Source organism: Pseudopipra pipra, chromosome 1 (genome assembly GCF_036250125.1).
Source record: "Pseudopipra pipra isolate bDixPip1 chromosome 1, bDixPip1.hap1, whole genome shotgun sequence".
NCBI classification, from domain to species: Eukaryota; Metazoa; Chordata; class Aves; order Passeriformes; family Pipridae; genus Pseudopipra; species Pseudopipra pipra.
The window spans coordinates 94,747,380-94,765,050 of record NC_087549.1 but is presented as its reverse complement, the minus strand read 5'-3'; the positions used below and the strand labels follow the sequence as shown (position 1 = coordinate 94,765,050).

The 17,671-nt window shown below is 40.4% G+C and overlaps 2 protein-coding genes across 10 annotated transcripts in view; one reads left to right on the top strand and one right to left on the bottom strand.

Annotated features, from left to right (window-relative positions):
• KIAA0319 (KIAA0319 ortholog) overlaps window positions 1-7,995 on the top strand; it is a 57,534-nt gene extending 49,539 nt beyond the window's left edge. For 5 of the 9 annotated variants that reach the window (XM_064665912.1, XM_064665933.1, XM_064665894.1 and 2 more), the window contains 3 exons: window positions 981-1,072; window positions 1,918-4,803; window positions 4,846-7,995. In XM_064665912.1, the coding sequence (XP_064521982.1) occupies window positions 981-1,072; window positions 1,918-2,096 (271 nt within the window). In that variant the 3' untranslated portion in view covers window positions 2,097-4,803; window positions 4,846-7,995. Of the gene's footprint in view, window positions 1-980; window positions 1,073-1,917; window positions 4,804-4,845 lie in introns of those variants that run through there. The other 4 variants (XM_064665921.1, XM_064665929.1, XM_064665953.1 and 1 more) reach the window with 4 other exon arrangements.
• On the bottom strand, window positions 7,307-17,553 carry ALDH5A1 (aldehyde dehydrogenase 5 family member A1). Its single transcript, XM_064666043.1, has 10 exons — window positions 17,239-17,553; window positions 17,019-17,102; window positions 15,901-16,071; window positions 15,514-15,630; window positions 14,940-15,083; window positions 13,946-14,089; window positions 12,526-12,684; window positions 11,049-11,218; window positions 10,239-10,297; window positions 7,307-10,087 (listed from the first exon to the last, which is right to left on the bottom strand). The coding sequence occupies exons 1-10, from the start codon at window positions 17,536-17,538 to the stop codon at window positions 9,882-9,884; spliced, it is 1,554 nt and encodes a 517-aa protein (XP_064522113.1). The 5' UTR covers window positions 17,539-17,553; the 3' UTR covers window positions 7,307-9,881.
• Window positions 17,554-17,671: the final 118 nt, after the last annotated feature.

The window sequence follows — 17,671 nt, the reverse complement described above, 5'->3', positions numbered from 1 at the left end:
CCTCCAGTCTTTCCTGGTGAGCTGATAAGAAATTCTCTTTCAAGTGACAGGCCCCTGCAAGTTCTGTCACTAGAACAAGTGTTTCTGCTGCAGCCCAAATGGCTCAGCAAATAGATAGCTTGTTCAGGTGTTAGTAAAAATAAAACGCTGTCAAACTCTTTCCATATTTTCAACTTTTTGCAGTATATAAAGGATGTGTGGGATTTGATGCCGATTTCTTTTTGTGGTTGAAGGAACAGTGCTGTTAGTAGAAAACTTTAGATAGTAAAGTGTGTCCCACTCCACCCCCACAGTGTGGAGCCTCACAGGCTTGTGTAGATTTGATGATAAAGGGATTCTTTATTAGTTCAGCTGCTTCTGTCCTTTGTCCTCATGTGGCTTGTGCCAGAGAGTGAGGGCTGGTTGATACAGATCCATGTGAAAAAGGGGAAGGAAATGCTGCACAGGACAGAATGGCAAGAGATTCCCTTTGCTTTGGGGAAACTACAGGGAAAAGTACACTGTAGTCCTAAGATTTGACTGGAGTTTTGGAGGTTTTAAAGACTTTGAGTTGCCAAATGAATTCTTTTTTTTTTTTTAGAAGACCATAGAGGGGAGGCCAAGTGGCTGGCTGTTGCTGTAATGTTGGCTGAGCAGTAAAGTGGCTTCACTGTGAACTGTAGGGCAAATGAATATATGTCTGCCTTGTCTGTCGTAACTATGTTGAAATTGAACAAACTGAACCCCTGTGGCCTAGGAAAGCAAATGAATTTGTCTTACTTTCTTCATCTTTGTATATCAGAGAGAAAATAAACTATGCTGTCTTGTCCAGATTGTACAGTTGCTTTATGCAGGTATAAACTGGAACAACTATTTTAAAGTGGAGGTGAGAAAGTACAATGACACTGTGTATATCAGGGTATATAGCTATGTGTATGAAAAGGACCAGATTTATGTGTGTACATGAGAATTACATGTCTTTGTGGTAACTTCCTTTCTAGCAGAAAGAGGACAAAGATAAGAAGGAAAACAAAATATACCATCCTAGATAACATAGATGAGCAGGAGAGAATGGAACTACGACCCAAATACGGTAAGTGCTATATGGTAAGCTGTGAACTCATCCACCGAGCGTACAGTCAATGTGTCTGAATTGACAGCTGTAGTCAGAAGCTGGCCTGAAAGTTTGGAAATGGCAGAGTCAGACAATGGAGTGGCTAGAGGGGAATTGCTTCATTTCTTGTATGAAGCCTTGGGCTCAGCCACTGCTCTGAGCTTCTTAGTTAATCTTAATTTAGAACATTTTATTGTCCCACAGACATTCTCTATGTAACCTTTTCTCCTCTGCACATGCTTTAATTTGGAGCTGTTTTTATTGCTACCCAGCAGTTCCTTCCCGACTTATAAGTGCCCTGTTAAACCTCAGTAGACTTCAGCTGCTATTCACATATATTTTGATTTCCTTAAATTCCAGTTTTTAGCAGGGGAAGTGTTGGAATCCAAGGAATTAAAATCATCCTGAGAAATTGCTTTCCTAGAAAGACAGAGATAACATTTCTGTAGAAACCATGACCTTTCATTCCCACTTGTGTTAATAAGACACTTGAGTAGACAGACTAATTTCCAGATTTAAGCTATTAAAAGTACATTAGGTATGTACTAAGATAATCTAATTGTTTCAAATTTAAATGCATATATTCAGATTTCAGAGCCATAAACTGATAGGCCTGTAGTGAAGTCGGAAGAGTATCTGCCCGACAGTATGTGATAGTTCTTAGGCCAGTTTTTATATTGGTAGTGGCAGTGGTGCATGCTGTTACATTACACTGCAGAGAAGGTTTTCACTTACTTTTCATATCACAGCAGGGACAGTGGTGGTTAGTTATTACTGAAAAGTCAAATCTTTCTAATGAGTTTGTTTTGCTTTTTTATTGTCAGGTATAAAACACAGAAGTACAGAGCACAACTCCAGTCTGATGGTCTCTGAGTCAGAGTTTGACAGTGATCAGGACACTATCTTCAGCAGAGAAAAGATTGAAAGAGAGAATCCTAGAACACTTATGAATGGATCCATCAGAAATGGAGTTTCCTTCAACTACAGCTCCAAAGACAGATAACTGAATGAGGGTAAAAGCACAGAACATGCTGGTGCGACACATCTGAAACATGTTGGCTCACCTCTGTTTTTTCTAGAACCAGAAGCTTCCTAAATTATCAATTAATTGCAGATGAAAGGGTAAATTTTTAACACAGGTAGAGGAAGGAAGAATGAAGGAAGAAAGATTAGATGGTCCACTAACTCCTCTTGTCACCATTATAGGAACAAGGAAAAGCACATCTTATTTCTTCCATGTTCCATGCTGAATGTTTGTCTGAACTTCTGAAGGCCCTTTTTTCTATGTCACTGCTACAAAATTAGCCAGGGCTGTTGTGCTACAGACTGTGATAACTAACAATGGCATATAGATTCATGTCCTGTGCTCCTAGCACTCTCTTGGAGAAGCAGTGTGGTTTATAACAGCAAAAGCCAATATAGATAAATTCCATTACAACTATAGAGAGTAATATGTGGCCACAGACTCCATCTTAATTTTCAGTTCAGGATGGAAACACAAAGAGAATTTTTAGTGCATTGTGTTTATCTGACTGTGCTTTGTGAATTCTTTTTCTAGGGTGGAAATTCTTTTCTAGGGAATTCTTTTTCATGAGGTGGAAATGTCTTTGTTTTGTTTTCAGAGAAAGTTTTCCCCTGTATTTTCATAGGAGGTATGATGGCTACAGGAAGGTCCAGCCTTAGGCTGATTCTGTAATGATGAAAGTGCTTTATCTATGCCGTGTCCATCCAGGAAACTGTAGCGCCTTCAGAAGCATTTTAAGCATCTCAAGCAACCTTTTGCTTAGACATCACTTTTGAGGACCTCTGAACCTTCTAAGACTAAACACTCAGCCGAGACGAGTTTTCATCTGTCAGCCTTAGTGCTCAGTTAAAGAACGTGCCAGGCACTTGTGTAGTGAAATGCTTGTGGCAAATACCGTGTGTGAAGCCGGAGGTTCAACACTTACCTTCATTGTCATGGGAATTGGTACTGAACAAGGTTTTAGCTTGAACATTGAACTGTTTTACTTCTTCCTCTGTGACTGTTCAGTGACTGGATGTGTTGACCTAAAGAGATCCTTTCAGGTTTTTGGCAAGGGTAGGTGTATTGAAGTTCTTAAAATCCTGTTCACAGTCTGGATAATTTCTTCACAGCCTGCTTGTTAGGCTTTAAAATCATGCCCCCACAATACTGACCTTGAAATCCCAAACTGAAGACCTGGCTTTTATACGTAAGCCTCACTTGGTGGGGACATCTGTGTCAGTGGTACTATTTAGCCATGACGTCAGCTTTTCCTGGGGGTACTCTACTGATGTGCTGGAGTCTTGAGCTGAGATGGAGGAATGATGTGTTTCGATGGAGAAAACATTCCTCTGGGAGCATTTTGGAGAGAGTTTTTTTGGTTTTAGTCCAGAAGTAGAGAACCCAATATTGAAGAAGGATGGAGCAAGTATAGAGATCAAGGGGAGCAGCATAGAAGGCTCAGGGAGGGTATATAGCCCATCTCCATCATGAAGAATAATTTAGTGGAGAATTTTAGGGCTTTCTCCATCTCTTCTTAGAAATCTGAGAGACCAGAGCAGCTGAGTTGAACACTGGGGCTCCTGTGCTTCTCTTGTTAATGGAGTTGGGCAACTAGGTTGGAAGGAATCAGTAGTCAAAAGTTGCAGCAACATGGCATGCTCATAACTTGTTTCATACCTTTGATTCTCAAATGCAGCCAGCAAGAGTCCCTAAGGCTACTAATACAGCACTGAGGAATATTTATCCTGTGCCCAGCCCTGCATTTCTCTGAAGAGCTTTGTGTGGCTGCAGGAGTCATCGTGGAGGGAGAGGCTGTGAAGAGCTAAAAAGGGCTAGTGCAGGTGTTGTCTATGTTTTTCCCATACCCACCAGCAAGGTGCAGTATAAATGGTATGATTTGCTTTCTTCAGAAACCAAGTTTCAACTCTGTGTATGGGGGGTTTAGCATATTTATTGAAACAAATCTACTTTATCACACTCTCCCCCTTCTTTAGAGTGTGTGTGTATATGTATATATATTTTTAAATAACTTGGTCAATAAAAGCAAGGTCAGCTTCTGATGTCTTTCAGTTTCTGCTCCAGATGTGTTAACGTAATAATGCAGTGTTTACTTTAAAGTATTCCTGAATAAAGTTAAGGCCCACTCAAAATACTGATTTTTTTTTTTCATTTGAAATTCAAATGTTGGGCTTAATCCATTCTGCACAACTTCCCAGAATGTTCCAGCAGGAATCATGCTCATGGACACATGCATTTTTAAACAAACAAACAAGTTGCTTAAGCAATTTCAACTTTGTATTTGCCATGCTGCCATTAATGCTTCTGCTAAATACTCTCTCCAGTGTGCCTTTATGTATAAACTTACCTTTTAGGACATGGCGGTGCAGTCAGCAGCATCCATCAGTTTTGTAAGATCAGTCACTTTATATGTTTTGGGTTTATTTTATGTTTAAAGCCAGTGCAAAAGGCTAGGAGGTTGTTCTTTCAAGGAATTAAAATTCAGACATCTTTTTATGAAAAATAAAAAAAAAACAACCAAAAAAACCAAAAAAAAAACCAAAAAAAACCACAACCAAACAAAAAAACTGAAACCCAACCAACCAAACAAAAAAACCCAACCAACCAAAAACCCAAACCAAACCCCAAAACTAAAGGTTGATTCTCTAATAAAACAAGTACAGGAATTAGGTTTTTCTTGTTCTGTGTGTAAGCATACATTGTCAACTCTGTCCTTTTAGGTAAACAGTCTTCTCTCCCTCTGTCAGATGCATCAAATATAAGTAGTGTTCAGGCATCTGTTTTGTGCTGACAGCTGTTTGCTTATAGGGTATCAATTTTGCTTTTCTTGGTCTCTGTGGGCAAACAGAAGTGTGCACACATACAAGGAACTTAACAGTGTGTGAATTTAACAGAGAGAGAGAGTGAGTGGGTGCATGTGTTCTCTGTGCTGGATGTACACTTTCCTTAAATATTCTGATGTTCTTGAAATAATTGAGTTTAGGCAAATATCCTGTTTCTGCTTTTAGCCTTAAGTGAAACTAGTTTTCCCCCCCAGTATACTGATAATGGGAAGTAGTCAGATGGAGGTTTGGGATGGTGGTAATAAAATGACATTTAGTGTAGTCTTCTGCCATTTATTTGAGGTTTGAGAGAGGTAAACATTCCTCTAGAAGAAGGAAAATGGGATAGAGAGGTGAATTCGTTTCTTAATATCAGTTATTGCTTATCATTGATCCTATCTAGAATATTAATCCCATATTTCTGCAGCAAAGAAAAACCCATTTCACGTTCCTTTTATATCCTGAACTCCCCAAGGCAAAGGACAGAAATAAAAAGTTTAGAATTAAATTTTAAAAAGAAGGTAGCAAAGGCAAATAATTCTTGCACAGGCTATGAATCAAGTGCAGATGAGCTGCAAATCTGTAGTTTGTCTCTGTATGGAAGCACTTCTCCCTGTGGGTGGATGGGTGAGTTATTACAGAACTTATATTAGGAACCTGTTTCTAGAAAATGTTATTTATTGCAATTGCTATTGTATTGTAACTGGAACTGTTTCCGAGCTGAAATTGCTACATTTATGTAACTAATAAATTTTTGTTTTTCCTTTTAGGAACTTGTCAGGTACTCTTTTAGGCATGGTGTACTGTATTGGACTCAACACTCAGGTCAGGCTAATAGACATACGTTGTATACCATAGCTTATGTCTGTACTCAAACATAAAAGCAGTGCAATAGCTGATCCCTTCCTTTCCTACTGACAGAAGCATCTTCTTCGACAGAGGTGACATAATTCAGTACATCAGAGAGCAGGAAAAAAAATAATTTACTGCAGTTCACAGTAGGTTTTCTTGTGGTGCTTGTCCTTACTTGGTTTAATTGGCTGTGTGTAAATAATCACCAGCTGTCATACCGAGTGTGGTAATTTCACAAGTTTTGTGGCTTACTCTATAACAAATCCAGTATCTGAGAGCATATGTCAGTACAATGGCTGCTTTGCAGTAATCAGTGTGCAATATAAACCAAAATACTGTGTCAGATAGAGGCAGGTTTTGCTGCCTGTTTCTGAACTTCAAAAGAAAAAGTCCTTGCATCAGTGTGTGTGAAGTTTGTGCTAATTTGTGATAATAAAAGGTACTATGAGATACAAGTGTCTTTCTATAAGGAAAAATCATACCCCATAAAAGCTACACTTTTATTTGGATACATAGTGCCGCAGTCTACATGGCACCTCATACATTTATACTGGACTCCTGCAAGGGCATACTGGCTGCTGAATGAGCTGATGAGATACATAAATGTCCTGTACTGAGGAATGCAATCTGCCCCTTTGTTATTGCACTGTGTATTTGGTAACAGCAGTAGCCTGCCCCCATCCCTTTGAGTAGCCTGGTGCAACAGAATATCAGCAGCAGTGATGCCTAAACAACTTCAGCCAGTTGTGCAAAGTAGCTTGAGCACTCACTGATAAAAGTGAATATGCCACCAACTTCTTGTGGTTGTTCCTGGAAGGTCCTAAGCAGGGAGTCTTGACACAGAAAAACTTTAAACAAGTGCTAAAATGTAACATAGAGCTTCTGAACACACTACCTAAATCATCTTCTTTAAGTTAGCTAAGTTGTTAATATCTAGCAGAACAGGTAAGCACAGCTTCTGGAGAGTTTATAACACAGAGAAGACAGGCAGCAGGGGTGGGGGTGTCAAACAACAGCTCTTTAAAGAATAACGTAAGAAAATAAAATGGAAATTGGCCATGACTAAATCAGGTTGGAAATTAAGACAGTTTCTGAGGCTTCAAAACTGTATTAACTAAATGAAAATAAAAGAGCTTCTAAAACTCTATTTTAAGTCTTAATAAATGAGGTAAAGAATTATGCAATTAATCACATCATGAAAGCAGGGAAGACACTGATATACAAAACCTCTGTGTTGTGATAAAATGTTTGATTCAGCATAAAAGACTTGCATACAAAATGACTGACAGCATATTACTATGTCAAAGTAGTCTCACCTATTTGATTTAGATTCAAGAGACTCTAATTGGGGGTACACGTTATGGATGTGGATGCAAAGAAGTGTCATCTTTTCCAGTGATAAAGCTGGCAGAACAAAATATTCTGTGGAAATCTGAGAGACTAACCTTTATGTAGCTGCTGTCAGATTGTCAATTCAACATTGAATGAAGTGAAGTAAGTCACAAAATCCAGTGCTTTCACAGAAGTTATTTATTAACTAAAAACATTTTTAATCACAGTTTTAATATCCAGAAATTGCTAAACTATCACAAGTGCAATCGACATAACTGAGGTGTGAGAATTCAAGTAAGTCTTTTGTTGAAGAATCACAGTTTTTGTTATGAAGACAACTTTGATTATTCTGTGCTTAACTGATGTAGACCTTACTGACACAAGGATACTATGCTGGAATCCAACCACAATCCAATCTAGACAAAGGTATTTTTAAAGTTTATTACATACCTTATCTTTATTTATGGTTTGTGCTTGCTATCAGGCATAGTAAAAGGTATTATTTGCTAGAAAAAAAGGTAAACATTTACTCATTAAAAGTGCTATTCTCAGAAAAGACATTAAGATTTCAAATGTATCAACGCATCAGATCAGTAATTTTGCAGTGAAGAGAGCAGGGGGTTAAAGAATTTATCCTCCAACTGCACTGTCCCAGGAAGTACACTCACAGTCAAGACTTCACTGTCATACAGCTGTAAATGAGATGATTAATTTTGACCTTATACTGCAATCCACAGGCAGACATAATTTAAGTCAGCAGTTCAGTGGCAGATATTCTACCTGTGTACAACAGCTGTACCTGTGCCTGCATCACTGTGTTGTGGTACCCAGGCACCAAGTTATGACCTTCTTCTACCTAGTTACCCTCTCAGTTAGAAATAAACACACATTGGCAGCCAAGGCTGGCAAACAGTTTCCTCTTCCACAACATTGTATTCCCCAAATTCAGGCAGGATATGTGCTCAATAGTGTAAGGTTAGAAGCTGGATATAAGAAAGTTTCTTGCAACTAGTGTAGAAATAGGCCATCCTTTTTTTGTACTTGTCAACAAGCACAGGTAACAGTACTAAGTCCTCACTACCATAAATGTGTTGGGAATTACTGGAAGGGCAGTAAGTGTCCTTTAACTGCCCTTTGCTTGGCACGATGCACACACACTACTGACAGGTCACGTGCTCCAGACCCATCTGGTCTCAAGTGTTACACAAATATAACCATAAAAAATATTTAAAAATAAGAAGTAGCAGTCAATGCTACTTTATGTGCGCTTTAAAAAAAAACCAAACCAAAACCGTGAAACTCTTTTGGCTTCCTTCCCCAGGGCTTGTGTTACCTTTGCTTGATGGGATAAAATATCTTAAAATATCCCATTTCATGGGGTACATTCATTAGTTTACAGGAAGAAGACCTCCATTGCAGTCTTTTATTTATTTTTAATAATGAACACAAGAAACAAAATTTATTCCACTTAGCCTCTGCAGTGCTGATTTATTTGCCAAATTAACATTGCACATTTTTAAAAGTGCTTTGTTTGACTGCCATTAAAATAATGTTTAAACAACATTGTTTATTTCATCTTAAGGAAGCTTTGCATCATCTTTCGAAGATGACAGAATAGTGAGGTGATGTGTCAAAGTCTCATCTCTAATCACTACTATTTAAATCTTTATTAGGTCATACAGTTAGCCATGTTCAAAGGTTTTTAAGTCTTCCTCCCTAATGGACATTCACCTGCATAACCAAAAACCCAGTTCAAGGCACAAAGCCCAGAGGGATGGAACCATTTATCTGCTCGTATTCTTTGGAGGTGGAGTAATGTTCCTTTAGACACTGCGTAACTTCTACCCAAGGAGAGTCATGGTCTTTTCATGGAAGGGAGGGAGTTTTATCTATATCATCATGTCACCATTTGTGCTTTCTTCACATAGCCCTTATATTGTCCCCTTACAATTCTGCAAGTTATTCCTGTAAGTATCCCATCTTCCTCCTGCTACTCACTAAGCCAGCAATTCTTTGTCCTGGACTGTCCCGTTCCTAGGACTGGAACTAAGAGCTGGGGCTAAGACACATCAAACAAGAGCCATATTTGATCCTAGGCGTGCAAGCTGTTAGGCATAAATCACAGCTCTTTGCTCAGAGACCAAAAGCTGAATAGGGCTTCTGCAGTCAGCATTTACAGCACCAAAAAAGCTGTCTGTTTGCCTACGTGGATGCCTAGCTGTAGCTAAAAGCAATTCTTCACGTTTTGTAACCATCAGATTCACCCATAATTAAAAAAAAAAAAAAGACACACTTGCTTCTAAAGGATCTCATATAAGCACATTAGAAAATGTGAGTATTTACACAAAATTTTAAAGGGAGACCGCCATCCCAAAGCCTCCCACATCCACACTGAAACACGAAAGGTACTAGAAAATGGTGGTCTAGTTTCCCCTTGACATAGGTTATAGTCTATTTTCATTATGCACCAGCCTCCAAGTTCTCCCAGTTACACAGGGATAATCCAAGAATAATAAATGTGCATCCCTACTCTTTTCTAAAAAGGATGGACATTCCTGAAAAACTGAAGGTATAAACAAAGACCATGTAAAAACATATGGCAGCACAGAATACTGTAAATATCTTTACACACACAGAACGGGGTTACTTAGTTTTAAAGAAGGTAGAAGTTGCATTCATACTTATTTCTGCTTCAAGAAGCTTATTAAAACTAGAGCACTCTTTTCCAAGCTGTTAGGATTGTGCTTTTTGAAGATTTTTATAAGCCTCCCAAGCAGACGTATTTTATTTCTAAGTATTCATCGATGCCATACTTTGAACCTTCTCGCCCTAAGCCAGACTCTTTTACCCCACCAAAAGGACATTCCACGGATGAGATTATGCCTTCATTAACACCAACCATTCCAACCTCCAGCTGTTCTGCGACTCTCCAGATTTGAGCTGGATCTTGGGAGTAGAAATATCCTGCCGTGCAGACACAGATACAGGAATGAAAATCAGTAAGAACAGTTGCAGAATACTGTGAAAAAGAGACTTTACTGACATTCAAAATCATCACCCCATCACACTACAGCTCTTAAAACCACAGAAATACACTTATCTGACAGAGGCATACCTGCTAAACCCACATTAGCTGCATTTGCTATAGCAACAGCTTCTGCTTCAGTCTCAAATCTGTCAATAGAAAGAAAAAATAAAAATGAGGCTTGCAGTTCACCTACTGTATTGCTGACTTACTGACAAGAAGCAGTTTTATCAGAAATAAAAATTATTTTTTCCCAAAAGTGTACTTTAAATAGGTAATTTAACTTTCCCTTTGAAACAATGGAGGAGTGTCTACCTCTTCTCTTAAATCATACTAGCAGTTTAAATTAAGATTGCCTTTATCCCCCCCTAGATACTGGTAGCTAAAACATTTACTTCACATTGGTTAGCCCACCTATTTCCCCAACTACACAAGCACTCTCAACTCTGAGAGGTAACTGGATGTTCTTCCATCACATCCAATTGCTCTGCAGAGAGGCAGGGAAGGTTTTAAGAACAGACAGCTCTAAGTCATCCTCTGTCAGAAAAATTTAGGACTAGTAAATCACATGACAAACTCAAAAGTCGTGTCTCCTATTTCATACCACAGATATGAAGCTGATGAAGGTTTTTCTGTTATCTACCCTTGCTTAACTATTAATACACTTTAAAACAAAGTGATTTGCAAAAAGTTGCAGAGATGCTAAAATCGTGCCAAGAGAGAAACAAACAAACCACATAACCAAAGTATGTTTTCACATGTGCACCCCAGTCTTATTACAAGACTTGTGTGATCAGAGAAATGTTTTTTAAAAACTGCCTTTCAAATCTTGTTTATTCAAAATAATCTTTCATTGGTTTTGTAATTGTTATTTTTGATCTGGAAAATTAATAATCTTACTTGATAACTGGTGCTAAAGGGCCAAACGTCTCCTCTTGGGTGCAAAGCATTTTTGTTGTAACGTTACTAAGTAATGTTGGCTCAAAGAAATTCTTCCCCAAGCTGTGTCGTTTCCCTCCAGTCACAATAGATGCTCCTTGAGAAACTGCATCCTTGATGTGTTTCTCTACCTGAGGTATGCATAACAAAAATCTCAAAGTCGGCATTTAAGAATGAAAAAGAGTACATTTCTCACTGAAGAAATAATAGTCTCCAATATTAAAAATGAAAATCTCGAAGAGAGGTTTATAGTTTTCAGAGGATCACTTGCAATATAATCTAATTTCTCTTGAATTTTTATTTCTCTCAGTCTGATATAATTTCAGAGGGATAAATTTTGAGTATGGCCCCAGTCTCGTCAATATTAAAGAGTCAACTTTTCTGCTGAAATTAAAAGACTACATTTAATATGAGAGAAAGTCTTTGCAGGACTAGAAGTTATATCTTATACCAGTGATAAGGCACTATGAAAACAGAAATACATGACGGCCATTTGAAAAGAAACAGCTTTCAAGATGGTACTGGCAAGAACATTTTCCACCCCCTTCATCTACATTCATCTAAAGACAACAAATTAATAAGAAAACTAAAGCAGCATTCTGCACCTAGAATACTGTCCTTTGAAATTACAGAAAGGCTCTTAAGTGACTATATACAGTGTTTGCTTATTTGTATATATAGTTGTATGTGATATGCACACTACACTTTTGTGATGCACAAAGGGAAGGCATGAAGGAGAGAAAACAAGTCCTTTGTCTCCCAAATAACTAATTTTTTTCATATTCTATTGTTTTATAGACAGAGAGAATCTGGCAGCATTCAAGTAGAATGGATTCAAACCAAGCCTGCATATAACTGAGCCATAATATCTTACAAGTATGAGCCACATAATTTAGCAATCTTTAATCTTAGGAAGAAAATGTGTCTTATTAGGATTTAAAAAAAAAAAAATCCTGGAGTCACGAGTCATCCAAAACAGAAAACCTGAACCACGCATGTAAAGTTTCAAGTGATTGCAACATCCTGAGTTCTGGTATTTTTAACCCTGATGAATTATTCTGCTGAGGTTTTGCCAAACAGAGGCACTGTTCTTCAAAATAAGTTTTCAATCATAGCATTTCAGAATTGCAGGATCACCACACAGCTCTCACAGTGTATCAAATTTCAGTAAATGGTCTTGAGAACAGCTAGGAAGTAATCAGGAGGAATCAGCTTCCACTAAAGGAGGCCTCTCCTCCCCTTAATGGAAATAGGGGAATGATACATGACCTGTCCACATCTGTTTGTCTATGTGTACATGAGGACTTGGAGGACAAAACACACTTCCAGCCACATTGCAAATACATTCTAATAAAACCAGTGAAATATAAATTTAAAGTTACTTTATGGATCATAAAAAGAAAACTAAAATGTCAAAAATAAAATATTTTATTTATACCTTCTCCACTGCCTTTTCATTTATCAGTGGTCCTTGGGTAGTTTTTGCATCAAATCCATTTCCAACATGTAGTTCTTTCTCTATAGCTTTAGCAAACTTTTCCACAAATTCGTCATGAATTCCCTTTTGCACCAGGAAACGGTTTGTGCAGACACAAGTCTAAAAACAAACATGAAAAGGAAAAAAACTTAACAGTAGTTTATATTGTATTTAATCTATCCATTAATTCTTTCTGGCCTTCATGCCACAGAATCAGTTTACAACACTGATGTCCTCTGCCTCTTGTTCCTCACCTTAAGCTGTTACCTTGCTATGCCATTTCTTTTGACACCCATTTCACTCTAGAAATACAACAAGCTGTCAGTATGTGTGTGAAATACGTCACATTGCTGAAGTTGCTTACACTGGGTAAAGGTTTTCTGAGTTTTGTAGGCTCAAATATATGGATCAAACAAGGTCCAGAAGCTGCACAAAATACCTTCTAATTAGACTGCAGAATGCTGCAGTGAGCAGCAGAAACTCAAATCCCATTTGGTGGTGTAGGGTCTCTTGCTTTCTTCCTGGAATTTGTTTCTAAATGCTTTCAATGGCCTATGTATTTGTGCTTCCCCTTTGCTCTGATGGCTATGGTATCTCAGAAGGAACAGCTAATTTATCCTTCTGTACAGCAAGAACAGTGTACTGGTGCCTTTTATGTTAGATCTTGTCCACTGTGGGTCAGATCCCTCAGTGGTCCTTGTCTACTTTTGTTTCCTTTCTTTCTTCCCAAGATTAGTGTCATGTCTTCTTCTGTTATTCAAGCAACATGTTCCACACAAAACAACCTCCCAATCCCACTGAAAACTTGCTGCTTATCTAAAGCTGGAGTTCATCAACTTCATGTTCACATGTACAGGTAATACCCAAAAGGCTGGAACAGCCCATCTCAGCTGACTGTTCTGGAAAGTAATGCTCTTACAATTTTTTTGACTCTAATTAAAATACATTTGAAGTAACGTACACTCAAATCCTGTTTTCCACTTTTTTTAAGCTACTCACTGTGGAAAAAACTATCTGTCAGTGTCTTTTAATAGACTGAAGCAGGACGGTGTCTTTCACAGTTCTAGTTCTCCAAGGAATGTAATGTTAACAAAGAATATGACAAAATGCCTTATCGCTTCTCAAGCTCTTGTGAGGGGTCCTAGTGAACATCTTTCTTCTCAGTGACTGCCACATATGTTGTGAAAATATTTGGGATTTTAGTGTTGCTATTCAGACTTGCTGATGACTGGCTTGAGTGCCCACAGCCATGTGTGAATCCAGCATCTTCACAATGAAGTGCTCTATGCTTTCCTTTTACATAAAATATCTTATTTATAGCTTTAACTACATGTACAACTCTTCACTTTCTAGAAACAAGGACAAAAAAGTTAATTCTCACCTGCCCCGAGTTTCTATACTTAGAAGCAAGGGCTCCTGCAACAGCACGGTCCACATTGGCGCTGTCAAACACTATAAAAGGAGCATGTCCTCCAAGCTCCATGGAAACTCGCTTCACAGTGCCAGCTGCATGTTTCAGCAATATCTGTAGGCAACAAAAAAGACAGAGAAATCTGTACCTCTGCCAGATGTGAACTGTGGAATCATGGACATGAGGCAGTGAAAAATTAACTCTGGCAAGGAAATAATCTGCATTTCTCTATAATGTTAGATTATTTCCTACAACAAAAACAAAAATAAATTTCCTTCACTGAAATCTTTAAATTCTGACCAAGAACTAATGAAGAGAAGGATTTTGATCAACTTAAGGTCAGGTCAAGCTTTTACACAGTAATATTGTTACTTCTGTTTGCTTGTTTGATCCTTTCTCAATAATAAAATCTTGACTACTCTTAGAAAAGTTTTCCAAGATCTGACAGAATTTGGGATCAAGATTTCTCTTGATACTAGACCTTTTTTTAATTCTGCATACAGCCATCCCATAGAATTCTATCACTTTCTAGCCACACTCTGCAGTTTGTGATTTCATTAGATGGCAACAAGATTGCTTATTGACTACAGCTGACAGCAGAGATTCCTGAGCCTTACTTCTCTAACACTTTCTCTCAACTGCAGGAGCCATTCCTGAATAGTACCTTTGAAACTCAGTTTCAGTGTTCTTATTAGTATGTTGTCACCTTATCGATATAGAACAAAAACATCTTATGTAAAACTGTTCACATTATAATTTAATAAAGGGCAGTTATCAAGAAGTTGCAGACAGGCATCCTTCTGTGAAGTACTTATACTAAACAAACAAGAAGTACACAATTATTTGGGCAGTCTGTGTACAGCAGCCAAAAAAGAAGGCTCCGTATAAAGGCACACTCTTTCCCCCTACCTTTCCAGTATAACCACAGTAATAATCTTCATGGATATTCTGTCCACTTATGTACCTTTCCTGTTGCTGTAGAGCCAGTAAAAGATATTTTGGATACCAGTGGATCAGTGCACAGCACTTCCCCTACAGCTGCTGTCTGTTGTCTGGAACAAGGAACAACGTTATACACTCCTGCTGGAATTCCAGCCTGGCTTGCAAGCTGCAACAAAAGAAAAACAGAATTTCCATTATCAGTGCGTTCTGCATTAGGAATAGTCACATGTTTGTTAATTGTTCTGAAGAAACTAGTCTGTAAGTCAAGAGAAGCCAGAAGGGCTCAGCACAACTAGTAATAGATGCCACAGTATCAAGAGAGCAGCTTGCTCTGGTTTAAGCTGTCTGTTCAAAGTAACCAAATGAAAGATATAAGAATGTTTTGTGTGGCTAAACAGCCCAATCCTCTTTGAGGATCTAGACCATATTAGAGGCAACTTCCAAAGATTCTCAGTAAAATAAAACCCCTGGATCAAGTCAGCCAGTTTGCCCTTTCTTCAAGTATGAAGGGGGCCAGAGTTACCTTCAAAGCACATCTGACTCCCCATTTACAGCTTCAGTCAACTGCTAAGATAAAGCTTAAAATGAACACTCACCTCCCCAAGAGCTAATGCTGATAAAGGTGTGTCCTCTGCAGGTTTCACTACCACTGTACAGCCAGCTGCCAGAGCTGCACCAACCTTCCGGGTAATCATAGCGCTGGGAAAATTCCACTAGGGTGAGAGAAAAAAGTACAATCCAAGTTGGGAAAATTCTGCCACCTGTTTTTGCGGAAATAACTGACGTTTTCTGTAATTAGTTGTGCATGATGTACTTTGTCCTAAGTGAATATTAAAAAGAAGCACTGCCAATCAAGGAAGAAGGTAGAAATTAAAATTTTCAGGGGTGTTTTCCAGGGCTGGGGGAGCCATAAGGCCACGGCCCCATGCTGTGGGCTGAGCTGAAAACATCCAGGTGATTCGAAAAAGTTCAGCAATGCTTACTGGGGTTATAATGGCTGCCACTCCTACTGGCTGCTTCAGCACCAGCACTCTTCTGTCTTTTGCAGACGCTGGAATAACATCACCATAAATCCGGCGAGCCTCCTCCGCAAACCACTCCAGAAATGAGGCAGAATACACGATTTCACCCTGTGCTTCTTTCAGAGGCTTTCCCTTTGATTAAATCAGATTGAAGATACATTGTAAGCAGCAAACTAAAGCACTAAAACCAAATTCAAGTAATTTTGCAGTTTCTGTTTTTTTCAGAGTACTCTACGGTCCCCTCCCTATCAGGTACACTCCAAGATCTCCAAAAATGATTGCATGATTGCAGCAGCAATAGTTGTGCAGCTTCAATATACTATCATTGACTGTATGGTCAACATTTTGTATGTTGTGCCTGGATTCATATCGGCTCAAGACAACGAGCAATAGCAAATGTATGTATTTATTTACAAACTCTGCAGTTAGCTGCTATTGCCTTTCTGAAGAAAGAACCAAAACATGGCAAAACAGTTACAAGTTCACGCCAGAGACATTTGTTTTGGGAGTATTACTCTGAACTGTCTCCAGGGCTGACCCCGTGGACTAAATGACCATTAGCAGCTATGACACTACAGAGGAGCTGCTTGAAGCATCTTCCAACAAGGTTTTATCTGAAAGGACACACGTTTGTGAGCTCCCAGACTACACTGTGGTACAAACTAAAGCAGACTATGTGAATCCAACCTGGCGACTTGCTTTAATAGCACTGCAGTTTTTTTCCCGGTCAATGACACTGATAAAACACAAACATTCCTGCCATGAGGACCACAGTTTAGGTGGACAACAAGGCTCACCATCAAGAACAACGTGGGTTCTGGCTTTTGTGGGTTACGTACTACTGCCATCAAACCAATGCCCTAGTAGAGCAATGGGAACGCACAATGCGCCTCAACTTTTTTAAGTTCTCAAAAAAGCTAGGGTGGCTAACTGGTGAGATAACACAGGGTGTTTTGTTAGCGGTCAGTTTTACTTTATTTCGCTGCTCGCATCTCTGTGTCGGGTTTCCCAGTCCGAGTGCTGGCACAGGGCAGTGCCCGTGCCCACGGCGGCAGAGGCGGCCCCGTCCCCCTACTCACGTTTTCGGCCGTGATGATCCGCGCCAGCTCCTCCTTGTTCTCCATCATCAGCTCGTACCATCTGCGGAGCCGCAAGCTCCTCTCCTGGCAGGAAGAGACAAGGCTGCCGCGGCCGCCTCATGCAGGGACGGGGCAGCGGAGCCCCGGGAGCCCCGGTCGGTGCCGCCCGGAGCTCCCCGCCCGCGGGGCCCCCTCGCCGCCCCCTCCCGCGGCCGCTCACCTTGGCGGGCAGGCGGCCCCAGGCGGCGCCGGCTTCGTGTGCGGCCCGCACGGCCGCCCGCGCCTCGGCCGCGCCACAGTCCGACACCCGGCCCAGCTCCTCGCCGCTGGCCGGGTCCTGCACGGCGAAAGCGGCGGCCGTCTCCACCCAGCGGCCGCCCACCAGGCCGCCCCGGCGCACCAGGGCGGCGGGCAGCGCCCGGCTGGCGCTCCGCGCCGGCCCCGCGCAGAGCGGCAGCGGGAGCCGCAGGAGGAGGCGGCGGCGGGCGGCGGCGGCGCCCCGCGGAAGGACGGTCGCCATGGCCGCGCTCGGCGACAGGCGGCGGGGCCCGGCACGGCCCGCCCGCGCCGCCCCGGAGGAGGAGCCGCGCAGGGGCCGGGCACGAAGCAGCGTCTCGGCGGGGAACGGCGGCGGTCCAGGCTGGGGAGCTTCG

What these genes read in the sequence shown, in the direction of transcription:
- ALDH5A1 (XM_064666043.1), bottom strand. Translation starts at nt 17,538, where the DNA reads ATGGCGACCGTCCTTCCGCGGGGCGCCGCCGCCGCCCGCCGCCGCCTC. An exon ending in GGATCATCACGGCCGAAAAC is followed by an intron (nt 16,072 to 17,018) that starts GTGAGTAGGGGG and finishes ATTTAATCAAAG; the next exon opens with GGAAAGCCTCTGAAAGAAGC. An exon ending in AGCTAATGTGGGTTTAGCAG is followed by an intron (nt 10,088 to 10,238) that starts GTATGCCTCTGT and finishes TCTGCACGGCAG; the next exon opens with GATATTTCTACTCCCAAGAT.